Here is a 14,922-nt window from a genome sequence, read left to right on the forward strand (position 1 = left end):
TCAGTATACCCCTTGATAAATTCTGTCAGGGGTTTAGTTTCCAAAATTGGGTCACTTTGAGCCAAAGTCAAGAATGGCTACCAAAGGAATGGGAAATATGTAGGAAGTACTTCTACCTTCTGATAAATCCACCCCTTGCTTTGGCTCAAAAAATACTGAGAACCTGCAACAAAAAAAGCTGCTTTAGTGTAGGTCCTCAGCCTGAAGCTATAGCTGAAGATTCAGAGTGGGAACTCACTCCATATTAATGCCTATGAGTTTAGAATGAGATATCATTAAAGAGGACCTTTCACCATGTCCGGGCACAGGTAGTTCTATATACTGCCAGAAAGCTGACAGTGCGCTGAATTCAGCGCACTGTCGGCTTTCCCGATCTGTGCCCGGTGTGAAGAGCTTACGGCCCGGTACTGTAGCTCTTCTATGGTCAAAAGGGCGTTTCTGACCATTGGCCAGAGACGTCCTTCTGCCTCGCGGCGCCAATCGCGCTGTGCTGTGGAGCGGGGAGGAACGCCCCCTCCCTCTGCTCACACAGCTCGTCCATAGACCAGCATTATCAGCAGAGGGAGGGGGCGTTCCTCCCGGCTCCACAGCACAGCGCGATAGGCGCCGCGAGACAGAAGGACGTCTCTGGCTAATGGTCAGAAACGCCCTTCTGACTGTAAAGCGTTATGGTACCGGGACCGATAGCGCTTTACACCGGGGACGGATTGGGAAAGCCGACAGTGCGCTGAATTCAGCGCACTGTCAGCTTTCTGGCAGTATATAGAACTACCTGTGCCCGAAAGTGGTGAAAGGTCCCCTTTAAAGGGGTTGTGTGTGCAAAAATGGACAACCCCTTTGACTTTTAAATCAGCTGGGGGCAGTGAAGAAAAAAATAAAATCATACTCACCAGTCCCCTATGCTCTGTTGTCCACCTGACGCGTTCTGGTCCTTCTGCTCAATGGGTCTCTTCCGGACTTCCGCTGATTGGCCTCAGCAGTCACGTGGCCACTGAGGCTAGTCATTGAATGGCATGCAATGTCACTACCTGTGACATCATGGGTTTCTTCTTGAGGCCTGCTAAAGCAGTCACCTGACCGCTGACCAAGGAGAAGCCTCAGGACACATGAGCATGTATGTATAATTGTATATATAATCCCGCCCCCCTCCACACACACTGCCGCTGGCTGATTTAAAACTTAAAGGGGTTGTCCAATTTTGCCTCTTTTTAAGCGCATGTAGGACTAATGAGTTGGTGTCCAAATAGTTTTATCCATGTACTGTATTTGTATTGCTTAGTTTATATGTTAAAGGGACTACAAATTGTTGCATCCACATTAAACATAGTGAAGTAATACTCAATGTTTAGCTAAGGAACATAACAACATTAAGTAAAGCAGAATATTCATTTGTGCTGGCATACTAATATCTGCTACTCCTGAGTACTATTAATTGTTATAAACAGTTACTTAACAATACCCATTTAATTTCCATTAACAGGTCTCTATGCAAGACTACTGAAAATAAACAAACCAGTACTACACTGCAAATTCTGCATTTGTGCTTTATAATAGCTCCTGATTCATTATTAGAAAGACAGAAAAGCAATTTGAATGTTTACATATACAATAGCATAAGAATAATCTCTTTAACATTTTCACTTACAAGAACTTGGCTTTATGATTACTGTGGACAATGTTTTGCTTCTTCAGAGATCAGGTTAAAAAGTTTTACTTCCTAGTATTGTGTATAGAAGAGGAGTTATTGGGAGAACTACTAGTGTTAGTTGGAAGAAAGATTGCTACCTGGTACATTATAATTATCGTAATTTAGCTAAGGCTTGGTCCACGTCTGCGCTCGGGTTTCCGTTCGGGGAAACCTAATCCGCATTAAAAAAAAGGTTACATTAGGAAACCCGCGGACCCCATAGACTAGGATGGGGTCCACGTGGTTTCGGTTCGGTTTCATGCAGAGAGGGAAACATGTGGCTAAACATGTGGCAAAGTTTCAAATATTTTAAAAGGTATCAAAACGCTGTGATCGTACTGACCTACAGAATACAGGTAACATATCATTTTTACCACATAGTGAATGCAGTAACAATTTAAAGCCGTAAGAAATTGGTGCAAATGCTTTTTTTCTATTCAACTCATTTTGATTTTTTTTTTCCAGCTTCCCAATACATTTCACAGAATATTGAATGGTGCAATTACAAAGTCCAATTTGTTTCACAAACAATAAGCCATCATGTGAACTGAAAAATGAAAAAATTATGGCTCTTGGAATGGGGGGAGGGAAAAATGGAAATGCCAAAACAAAAATTGGCTGTGGGGTTAAGGGGTTAACATTTGGTTTCACCATGCAATGTTTTATGAAGTTCAAGAACATAAAGAGCTTCCTGCCAAGACCCTAATAAAAAAAAAATAAAAAAAAATCAATGGTGGGTGTAGGGTGTACTGTGCATTTTAATTTTAATATATATATATATATAAAAAAAAAAAAAAGTATCACCATTAAAAATATCTTAACTTTAAAGCACAGGCTAAGTAACTAAAGTATATTGAAATACTTGTAAAGCTTCATAACCTTCAGCAAAGAAAATAAAATACTAACATAACAAATAGTTAGCACTTTGTTTACTCAGCAGTCGCACAATGGGTTCTCTTTGCTCAGTCTGTGGCTTAACACCACTTACTATATTTTATCATGGCTCTTGATTTAATTAAGTTGGGCACCTGTGTATTAGAAAATGTTTAATATTTTGCCTGAATTCCATATTTGTATGAGAAGGAGAATTTTAATGTATTTGATTCTTCTCTATTTTACTTTGTAGGAAGATTCCCCCTGATCAGAAATCATGGAAGACTGTCTTCATACATCTTCAGAAAATCTCTCCAAGCTAGTAAGTTGGGCTCATAGTCATGGGACCATTTGTAGCCTTATTCCCAACCTAAAGCACTTGCTCTCTGAGGGCTCTCATGGCACTCTTACTGCTATGTGGGGATGTAGTGCTGGGCATGCATACCACTGGCCATTAACTACAACTTGTAGGGCAGGCCCTCAAGAGAGAGTATGCTTCCAGGACAATAGGAGCTTCAACTCAGACAGTCCAAGTATAATTGGTGTTCCATCAGAGACTCAGACTAGTCCATTGGAAAGGTACCCTGGAAGACCAGGAAAAACTAAGCTTGACTGCAACAGAACCAGAGACTCATGTGATTTTTCCTACTGTAGTGAAGCGTCAGAGCTGGATGAACCAGTAGAAGAATATGAAGATGAAACCACATTGTTTGATATGGTCTGTGAATCTTCTGTGACTGATGAAGACAGTGACTTTGAGAGGAGAGCTGAGCAATCTCCTAGTGTTCCTCGCAAGAGACCCAGTGGTGGTCTTAACTCCTCTCTTTCTGGGTCCCAATCTCATATTGCTGATGAGGACAGTAATGATGTTATTGTGAAGAAGATCAAGCAGGAGAATCCTGAAGACTATTACATTGTTGCTAATGCAGAACTCACTGGTGGTATTGATGGGCCCACACTATCATTAACACAGATGACCAAGCCTAAAAATCAGACTCCTTCCTCAACTCCTTTTATTGGACCAACTTTACCACCTAGCATTTTGCCTCCATCTTTAAGTAATGACTTGGACATACAAGCTATTACACCTTCCCCATTGGTCTTACAAAGACCCTCACTTCAGAAACCACTGCGGCCAACCTTGCCCTCACAAAGCAAAGCGCCATCTAACACTCCACTTGTGAGTCAACAAATAGGAATTCAGATGCCTGTCAGCACCTCCACCGGAAATCCTAATCAACCTATCAGCATACCTTTATCAGCACTCCAGTTACCAGGGCAGGAGAAGAAAGAGTTTTCTGAAGAACTGCTTCCACCTGTACTGAAACCAGCATTGCCATGTGACATGGCACTCTCTCCATCAGTTAGCGCTGAGCCTGAAGTTAGCTCCAGTCAACAGCAGCCAACTAGCATTGCTAATATTAACCTTGAAGGCGCTGCACAGTCGATTCCAGGTATGTAAGTGTATGCATGTGAAGTGAATGCTTTTGGGCAGTCTGTGATAAAAGCAATAGAAATACTACCTTGCTTCAAACAAATTAATAGTAATATAATATTAAGCAAAACCTCACATTGTTAATGTGTGTGTCAGTCTGCAGGATTCTCATGGCTCTATCCTTCACTATTCTGACAGCCTAAAGATGGACATACATATTAGATTAATGTTGGCCGAACCAAGTAATCTTTCCTTTGAATGCAGATGCCAAGAGAAGTTTTGGGCATGTTTGATTGCAGCAGACCCAGTATTTTGTTCATACAGGAAAGGAAATAAACCATTGCCATGCATGTTCACACTGAAGTCGGGAGCCTTGCCCAACTCCCCTATACACATGCCCAATCTTCTGAATAGTGCATGTGTACTTCATGAGAGAGGGAAGATAGCTGCTCCCAGTCTTATTTTATATCGGGTTACCGTATATCCTGAGAACAAAAGGATCGGTCAGTTTAAAGCCATTGGGAGGAGTTTATATGCATTAAATAATTAAATAAACCTACCAAAATGAGCAAGTGACATACATCTAATGCGTCTGGGTTGCTTTAGAATCTTTACATACGTCAGAACTTGTAATTACGATGGGCAGCCTAGGCAGGAATATGCAGTAGGTATCTGAATCACAGAATCTTAGTTTAGACTAAGGCGCCATGTTGTGAAATGCAGGAAAAAAAAATGTAATAAAATGTGGCGGAAATGTTTTTTGCAGAGTTTTCCTCTGCGGATTTTCTGTCCCTATTATACCTATATGAAAATTCCAGCACTTCTACAGGGCAGTTTTGAAAACCCAGCTTTTTTGCTGCTGACTTTTTCTTCAGTGTGTGGAAGGGATTGGCCAGAATCCCATTCACTTTGTAGGTAGTGTAAAATGCAGCATTTCTTTGTCACTGTGCTCCCCCTGCAGCCAAAACGCTGTGTTTTTACAACGTGAGGCTTTAGCCTCAGAAAGATTTGGTGTTTGGCAAGCTGAATCCATGATTTACCATGATTCACCTTACCCTGTTTATCAGTGGATGCCAAACTGCTTTGGCTAGACGGGCAGAAATTAAGAGGAATTTGAATCTGATGTCAGCCTCAGACTGGGTTCACACAGGGTTTTTTGGACCGGATTTTGACGTAGAATCTACCTCAGAATCCAGTCCAACAAAACGCCTCCCATTGACTTCAATGGGAGCCATTCACTTCCTTTTTCCGTGAGCGGGAAGAAAAAAGAAGCGACCTGCCTTTTCTTGCCGCGGATTCCTTGGCTGAATTTAGCCGCAGGTGTCCGTGACTCAACACTCCCTCCCGACTAGACCCATTTATGTTGGCTTAATCTGGAGTGGAATTCCGCGACTGTCAGAATTCCGCCACAGTCGCGGCTAGCTGTGGGAGGCGTTTTTTGGACCAAATTCTGAGGCAGATTCTCGTGTCAAAATCCGGTTCAAAAAACCCCATGTGAACCCAGCCTCACAATCCTATTTTCAGTTCCTAGAAATATTCCATCATTTTCTTTTTTAATGTGTGAAAAAGATTCTTGTCAAATGTTTTTATTGCAGTAGTTAATGTAATATGCTAACAAATATAACTGGTAAAACGAAGAAAGCAAAATATTTCAAGTATTAATAGAAATGCCACACGCGTATGATGTCTACTGCTCATTTTCTTTATAACAAATTAGCACATGGCAGATTTTCCTCCAATCCCTATTGCTTGTGATTGTTTGTAGACATGGGAAAAATAATTCTGAAATGGTTGTCAGTATAGCAAATGATGAAATCCTCGATTAAGGTGATCTGGCCAGGGACATATTGCTTATTGTATACACCTTGCACATGCTATTCATGTTCATTTGCCTGAGGCTTTGTTCAAACCACGTTTGTGGTATAGGTTCACGAAACATTTCCATAGACTGTAATGTGCCCTATGTATGCCCAAAAGGTCTGAAGTGGTATTCTCTCACCGTATTGAAAAGCGCAATCGACTTCTGTACTTGTAAAAGCCTATTTACACCTGACAAAATGAACGCTTGGTAGTTTGAAAAGTCGTTGACAAGAATCTGATTGAAATTTCCAGTCTGATCCTCTAATATTCGATTTAGCAATACCTCTCAGTATTTTGAATGTCCTTGAAGGTCACTTTTTTATGTAATGTCTATAATTCAGCTACGGTTCCAGTTATTTGTATAACATGAGTAATACAGAGAAACAACTCACCTGTCGCTACGTGTGACCATGGTGAAAGCCTTTGAGAGTGCTCACCAAAAGTTTATTCATAAACAACAAATTTCTATAAAGTACCTATCAAACACCCGGAGCCTGCCAGAGAAGGAGATTGGTATGCATAAATTGTATACTGTATCATATACTGTGTACACACTTTGATATTTGCTACTACTTGTTACATGCCATATTGCATGTGGCCAGAGCCGCTGCAAGTATCTACAGTTCAAAATGCATGTGCTACATAAATGCAGGTTTTTTTTCTGCTATAGTGAATATTATTAGACTTGTACAGACACACAGTGGCTCTGTTGTCACTTAATAAAACAATACTTTTATTGATTATTGGCTCTCACTTTGGGGTGTTAAGCTTGGCCCTAGGGGGCGGAGATTTTAACAAAAATTGACTACAGGAGGAGGCGAGATGGATATATTCTCTAAATATATTCAGTTCCTCAGGAGTGAATGATGGATTTTCTTTCTCTGCTTTTCTTTGACCTTATATATTGTTCATATTATATATAACTTATGACTTTTATTATTTTCAGAAATGTATGTCCATCATTGTGGATACTCTTAATTGTGTGTGTGTGTGTGTGTGTGTATGTATGTATGTATGTATGTGTGTGTGTATATATGTATGTATATATATATATATATATATATATATATATATATATATATATATATATATGTGTGTGTAAACAATATACACTTTTTGAACATAATAAAAAAAAGTTCCAGCAATATTTAACTACCGTTATACTTACCATTATATTTACCATTACTAATAGTAGCTGTAGTCTCATAGGTTATATATTTACTTAAATACAGTATGTTACTGAACTAAGTTATTAAAATACATTTTATGACTATTTATGTTCCACCCTAAAACTTTAGTTTTTCAGTATTATGGTAATTTCACACAGAGATTTTTGGTCAGGATTTTGAGGCCATATCCGCCTCAAAATCCTGACCAAAAACACGGCTCCCATTGAAATCAATGAGAGCCTCTCAGGAGTTTTTTCCGGGAGCGAGATGTTCATTCTTCAAGCTGAGTCGCCTCCTCCGGACTAGGAACATTCATAGTGCCTAATCCGGAGCGGAGTGCGCGGCTGGATGCCGGTGCAGTGCGCCGGCTTTCAGTTGCGGCTACCCAGTTTTTGGTCTGGAACCAGACGGAGGCCGTCTCAGGTTCCGGACCAAAAAACCCTGTCTGAACTTATCTGAACTTGGTACCGTAACATTACTGGCAATGCTATTGGATTGTGGTTGGGGCCTAACCTCCTGTATTATAGTGTTTTTGAATTTGGCGATATTTAGATCTAGATCTTACCAGAACTCTTTAGTTTATTTGTCTTTTAGGTAACGCTTTACTACCCCATTATAGAGATATCCTACTAATATTATAAATGTGAAAGTTTGTGTGTTTGGATGTTTGTGTGTTTGTAACTCAATCACGCAAAAACAGCTGAATGGAGTTGAATGAAATTTGGCACATACATAGTTTGTAACCTCAATTAACACATAGGCTACTTTTTATCCCAGTAATTGACATAGCTTCAGGACTGTTATGAATATATGTTCACATACTATATTAAACTGCTCTTGCAGCAGCTTATCTCAGGTTCTAGCCAAGTCTGTTATCTTTCTATGCAAACACTCAGCTAACCCTCAGTCCATTCTGTACATACATTTGCATATTATCTAATCTGCTCCAGGCAGTGCTGACACTCTGGGTGGGAAAACACCTTTAATCCAAATTGGCAGTTTGCTACTTTTAAACATGTCGGGAAAAAGAAAAGCTAATTTGTTACAAAATTCTAAAACAACGACAGCTATGAAGGGAGACAGAAGTCAACAGAGTTCTCCTCAAGCGGAGCTGAGGGGGATCTTCGGCGCCAACAACTCGCTCATTATATGGTGTCCCAGCAAGCTGCTGAGATGCCAGAACAAACACAGGCATGGTGCGAGGAACAAGTTCAGAGGCAGGCCGGCTTGAGAGCTGCCGAAATGCCGGAGCATGCGGATCTTCGATGCCAACAACACGCTCATTATATGGCTTCCCAGCAAGCTGCTGAGATGCCAGAACAATCACGGGCACAGCGCGAGGAATGAATTCAGTGCCAGGCCAGCTTAACAGCTGCCAAAACACTGGAGCAGGCAGATCATCAACGCCAACAACACGTTCATAATATGGCGTCCCAACGAGCTGCTGAGATGCTGGAACAATCACAAGCATGGCGTGAGTAACATGTTCAGCAGCAGGACCGTTTAAGAGCTGCCGAAAGGTGGGAGCAGGTAAACCATCGACAGCAGCAATTTGCTGAATATAGGTGGATCATTGAAGCCAACAACCTGCAGACGAAGTCACAGGCAGAGGCTAGTAGGTTTATATATTGTAAACCCACCCCCATGGGTATATTCCTCTTTGTGAGTCAGCCACTTAATCACATTCCCCACCCACCTTGGTGATCGTGCGATGATGTTGGTCAATGAATTGTCATTACATGATGTCGTGGTCATGTGAGGCACCTTTGACCACATGCACAAGGAGTGACGTTGACATTAATGTGTAAATGTCATTTTCTGTTGGTAAGTGGTTCTGTCTGTTAATATGACCTATTTTATGTTGGCCTTGCAGCTAGATACAGGCCGTGGAGAAGAAAAGGGGAGGTTATTAGAGATGAGCGAACACTAAAATGTTCGAGGTTCAAAATTCGATTCAAACCAAAGTCCACTATGACACCCCAGGAAATGATACCAACACCCTGGAATGACACTGGGACAGCAGGGGAAGCATGTCTGGGGGCATAAAAGTCACTTTATTTCATGGAAATCCCTGTCAGCTTGCGATTTTCGCAAGCTAACTTTTTCCCATAGGAATGCATTGGACAGCGCTGATTGGCCAGAGTACGGAATTCGACCAATCAGCGCTGGCTCTGCTGGAGGAGGTGGAGTCTAAGATCGCTCCACACCAGTCTCCATTCAGGTCCGACCTTAGACTCCGCCTCCTCCGGCAGAGCCAGCGCTGATTGGCCGAAGGCTGGCCAATGCATTCCTATGGGAATGCAGAGACTTAGCAGTGTTGAGCCAGTTCTGCTCAACTACACCGTGTGGCGGTCAGCCCATCAGATGTAGTAGAGCCGAGGGTGCACTAGAACCCTTATGCACACTCGGCTCTGCTACATCAGATGTAGCAGAGCCGAGGGTGCACTGGAACCCCTGTGCACACTCAGCTCACGCTAATAGAATGCATTGGCCAGCACTGATTGGCCAATGCATTCTATTAGCCTGATGAAGCAGAGCTGAATGTGTGTGCTTAGCTCAACTAGTCCACCGGCGTAGTTGAGCTAAGCACACACATTCAGCTCTACTTCATCGGGCTAATAGAATGCATTGGCCAGCGCTGATTGGCCAGAGTACAGAATTCGACCAATCAGCACTGGCTCTGCTGGAGGAGGCGGAGTCTAAGATCGCTCCACACCAGTCTCCATTCAGGTCCGACCTTAGACTCCGCCTCCTCCAGCAGAGCCAGCGCTGATTGGCCGAAGGCTGGCCAATGCATTCCTATGGGTATACACTATGGGTATAGACTTAGCAGTGTTGAGCCAGTTCTGCTCAACTACACCGTGTGCCAGTCAGCCCATCAGATGTAGCAGAGCCGAGGGTGCACTAGAACCCTTGTGCACACTCGGCTCTGCTACATCAGATGTAGTAGAGCCGAGGGTGCACTAGAACCCTTGTGCACACTCGGCTCTGCTACATCAGATGTAGCAGAGCCGAGGGTGCACTAGAACCCTTGTTCTAGTGCATCTGATGTAGCAGAGCCGAGTGTGCACAAGGGTTCTAGTGCACCCTCGGCTCTACTACATCTGATGTAGCAGAGCCGAGTGTGCACAAGGGTTCTAGTGCACCCTCGGCTCTGCTACATCTGATGGGCTGACTGGCACACGGTGTAGTTGAGCAGAACTGGCTCAACACTGCTAAGTCTATACCCATAGTGTATACCCATAGGAATGCATTGGCCAGCCTTCGGCCAATCAGCGCTGGCTCTGCCGGAGGAGGCGGAGTCTAAGGTCGGACCTGAATGGAAACTGGTGTGGAGCGATCTTAGACTCCGCCTCCTCCAGCAGAGCCAGCGCTGATTGGTCGAATTCCATACTCTGGCCAATCAGCGCAGTCCAATGCATTCCTATGGGAAAAAGTTTATCTCACAAAAATCACAATTACACACCCGATAGAGCTCCAAAAAGTTATTTTTAATAACATTCCTACCTAAATAAAGGTTATCCCTAGCTATCCCTGCCTGTACAGCTATCCCTGTCTCATAGTCACAAAGTTCACATTCTGATATGACCCGGATTTGAAATCCACTATTCGTCTAAAATGGAGGTCACCTGATTTCGGCAGCCAATGACTTTTTCCGATTTTTTTCAATGCCTCCGGTGTCGTAGTTCCTGTCCCACTGTTATTGGTGCAAAAAAAGCGCCAGGGAAGGTGGGAGGGGAATCGAATTTTTTTGGAGTTTGCCACGTGATGTTCGATTCGAATCGAACAGCCTGATATCCGATCGAACATGTGTTCGATAGAACACTGTTCGCTCATCTCTAGAGGTTACGTGTCTGTGTCCAGGCTTGTAGCAAATCCCTGTGGACAACGATTACTTGCCAAAACATGTTGGGGGGGGGGGGAGGCATTTTTTGTTATTTTAAACTAGTGAGGAACTTCTGGCAGAGTCTATAAAGTGGACTGCAGATGCTCCTAGCATACTTATTGTATAGATTGCAGCAAGATAAGCGTAATCTGGGATTTTAATACATTTTACATTTTTTTTACCTAATTTGAGCTTTTATTATACTTACTATATTCAAAGTTACAATTTTAAAGTTGCCATAGTTTCCCCACATTTATAGGGATAAAATATATATTGAATTTGGGGGTGTTCACCCTGTTTTGGCACTCTACAACACTTGTAATGATAGTGTGGAAGAAGTTGACTCAACCTTTGCATATTGTGTCGTTATGTGTGCCATATTAAACATGGAGACCAGAAAGAGTAGAAAAGAAAAAATTGTGGAAAAATATCAACAATCTCAAGGTTTCAAGTCCATCTCCAAAGATTTTGATGTTTCTTTTTCCATGGTGCACAACATAATAAAGAAGTTTACACCTATGGCACTGTAGTTAATCGCCCTGGACATGGCTGGAAGAGAAAAATTGATGAAAGGTTGCAACACAGGATAGTCTGGATGGTGGGTAAGTAGCCCCAATCAAGTTCCAAAGAAACTGAGGCTCAAGGAGCATCAGTGTCAGCGTGAACTATCCGTCAACATTTGAAAGAAATGATACACTATGGCAGGAGACCCAGGAGGACTCCACTGCTGACACAGACATAAAAAAAGCTAGAGTGTAGTTTGCCAAAGTGTACGTGAGTGGGAAATTGTCTTGTTGACAGATGAAACCAAGACAGAGCTTTTTGGTAAAGCACATCATTCTACTGTTTACTTAAAACTGAATGAGGCCTACAAAGAAAAGAACACAGTACCAACAATCAAATATGGTGGAGGGTCAAAGATGTTTTGGGGTTGTTTTGCTGGCTCTGGGTGCTTGACTGTGTGCAAAACATCATGAAATCTGAAGATTACCAAAGGATTTTGGGTCTCAATGTAGAGGACCCAGTGTCAGAAAGCTGGGTTCATGAATGTTAATGCATCACATTAATTTTAATGTAGGAGTATGTGGAAAAAAAAAATCAGATGACCTCTGTATGTCATCTGCTTTTCTTTGACCAAGAGATGAACAAAATATGAAAAAAAAAATAAACAAAAAAAATCTGCTTTTCACATACGTGAAAAGAAGCTGAACATTGTACAGCACAGCATCCACAAATGAGTGTGGTGGGTGCTATCCATGAAAAAACTCAGACTTCACATGTCCGTGGATTGTGTGACTGAGGCCTTACTACAGTCATGGCCAAAAGTTTTGAGAATGATACAAATATTAATTTTTACAAAGTCTACTGCTTCAGTTTTTCTAATGGCAATTTGCATATACTCCAGAATGTTATAAAGAGTGATCAGCTTAACAGCAATTATTTGCAAAGTCAATATTTGCCTAGAAAATGAACTTTATCCCCCAAAACACATTTCAACATCATTGCAGCCCAGATCAGGACCAGATAACATCGTTTCAGTGATTGCTCCATTAACACAGGTGTGGGTGTTGATGAGGACAGGGCTGGAGATCAATCTGTCATGATTAAGTAAGAATGACACCACTGGACACTTTAAAAGGAGGCTGGTGCTTGGCATCATGGTTTCTCTTCTGTTAACCATGGTTATCTCTAAAGAAACACGTGCAGTCATCATTGCACTGCACAAAAATGGTTTAACAGGGAAGAGTATCGCAGCTAGAAAGATTGCACCTCAGTCAACAATCTATCACATCATCAAGAACTTTAAGGAGAGAGGTTCCATTGTTGGCAAAAAGGCTCCAGAGCGCCCAAGAAAGACCAGCAAGCGCCAGGACTGTCTCTTAAAAGTATTTCAGCTGTGGGATCGGGCTACCAGCAGTGCAGAGCTTGCTCAGGAATGGCAGCAGGCAGGTGTGAGTGCATCTGCACGCACTGTGAGGCGGAGACTCTTGGAGCAAGGCCTGGTCTCAAAGAGGGCAGCAAAGAAGCCACTTCTCTCCAGAAAAAACATCAGGGACAGACTGATATTCTGCAAAAGGTACAGGGAGTGGACTGCTGAGGACTGGGGTAAAGTCATTTTCTCTGATGAATCCCCTTTTCGATTGTTTGGGACATCTGGAAAACAGCTTATTCGGAGAAGACGAGGTGAGCACTACCACCAGTCTTGTCTCATGCCAACTGTAAAGCATCCTGAAACCATTCATGTGTGGGGTTGCTTCTCAGCCAAGGGAATCGGCTCTCACAGTCTTGCCTAAAAACACAGCCATGAATAAAGAATGGTACCAGAATGTCCTCCAAGATCAACTCCCAACCGTCCAAGAACAGTTTGGCGATCAACAATGCCTTTTCCAGCATGATGGAGCACCTTGCCATAAAGCAAAGGTGATAACTAAATGGCTCAGGGATCAAAACATAGAGATTTTGGGTCCATGGCCTGGAAACTCCCCAGATCTTAATCCCATTGAGAACTTGTGGTCAATCATCAAGAGACGGGTGGACAAACAAAAACCTGCAAATTCTGACAAAATGCAAGCATTGATTGTGCAAGAATGGACTGCTATCAGTCAGGATTTGGTCCAGAAGTTGATTGAGAGCATGCCAGGGAGAATTGCAGAGGTCCTGAAGAAGAAGGGTCAAAACTGCAAATATTGACTTGCTGCATTAACTCATTCTAACTGTCAATATAAGCTTTTGTTACTCATAATATGATTGCAATTATATTTCTGTAAGTGATAAAAACATCTGACAAACACACATAAAAACCAGAGGGCAGCAGATCATGTGAAAATATAAGATTTGTGTCATTCTCAAAACTTTTGGCCATGACTGTACACTGGAATCCTGGGTTCAATTCTAGTCAAGGACAATATCTCTATGGAGTTTGTATGGTCTCCCTCTGTTTGCGTGGCTTTCCACCCACCCAAAGCTATAATAATAGGGACTTGATTCTTTAAAGCTAAGGCCCCATGTAGCGGGCCGTAGCAAAAAAGTGCTACAACCTGCTTTTCACAAATTTTTTTTGCCTGGACAACCCCTTTAAGCTAAGGCTCCACATAGCGAGCTACAACAAAAAAGTGTTGTGGGAAAAACCGCTGCAGCAACATATTGCGGTTTTTCCCACAGCACTTTTCACAGCTTTCTGTTTTAATTATACCTATAAAAAAAAACAAAAAAAAAAAACGCCAGCGTTTCCATAGGTATAATTGACATGCTTTGATTTCCAAAGCTGCCACGGTTGCATGCTGGCTGCGCATATTTTGTCGCAGTGTGTGAATGGTATTCGCTATAATCCCAGCCACTTTGCAGGAACTGTAAAACGCTGAGTTTATGCCATGTTGAGCCCCGGCCTAAGACTATTGCACAGAACACTAGTCTTAATCAATTGACCCCCAAAGTGCTCTATTTGGATACAGTTCTCAGCCTAATGCAGAGGGAAATTGCATCTTGCTAACCTAGCAGTCCTTTCCCTATCCTTTGCATGCTATCTGAGAGAACCATAGTGTAGAGTGCAAGACACTGTGCTCACAGATGTATAGTATTCAATAATTTGATTCAGTATTTTTATATAAAAAGTCAGTTATTCAAATTCAGACAGAACAATAAATTCCACAGTACAGAAGATTCTTCCTCAGTACTATGGAGTCAGTGAGTACTGTAAATATGCCACTATATCATTATACAGTATTAACCCCTTAATGACACAACATATTTTGGCCTGCAGGACAAGGCATACATTTTTCATCTGTCATTTTTTCATTGACATATCAATATGATGGCTTTATTTTACCAAGACAAGCTTTATTTTTGAATGGGAAGAGGGAGGTTATTTTTTGTTTTGTTTATTCTGTGGGTCAGTACATTCGTTATTCCCACCTTTTTATGTTTTTTTTTTTTTTTTAAATCTTCTACTTTTACACAATACAAACTTTTTTAAGCTTAGGCCCCATGTAGTGGAACCAAAGCATTTTTTTTG

At 42.0% G+C, this 14,922-nt stretch overlaps 1 protein-coding gene across 3 annotated transcripts in view; it reads left to right on the plus strand.

The window, feature by feature from the left end:
- KIAA1958 (KIAA1958 ortholog) overlaps positions 1 to 14,922 on the plus strand; it is a 94,806-nt gene that overhangs the window by 23,167 nt on the left and 56,717 nt on the right. For all 3 annotated transcript variants that reach the window (XM_075280432.1, XM_075280431.1, XM_075280430.1), the window contains exon 2: positions 2,814 to 4,014. In XM_075280432.1, the coding sequence (XP_075136533.1) occupies positions 2,838 to 4,014 (1,177 nt within the window). In that variant the 5' untranslated portion in view covers positions 2,814 to 2,837. The remainder of the gene's footprint in view (positions 1 to 2,813; positions 4,015 to 14,922) is intronic.

Source organism: Leptodactylus fuscus, chromosome 1 (assembly GCF_031893055.1).
Source record: "Leptodactylus fuscus isolate aLepFus1 chromosome 1, aLepFus1.hap2, whole genome shotgun sequence".
NCBI classification, from domain to species: Eukaryota; Metazoa; Chordata; class Amphibia; order Anura; family Leptodactylidae; genus Leptodactylus; species Leptodactylus fuscus.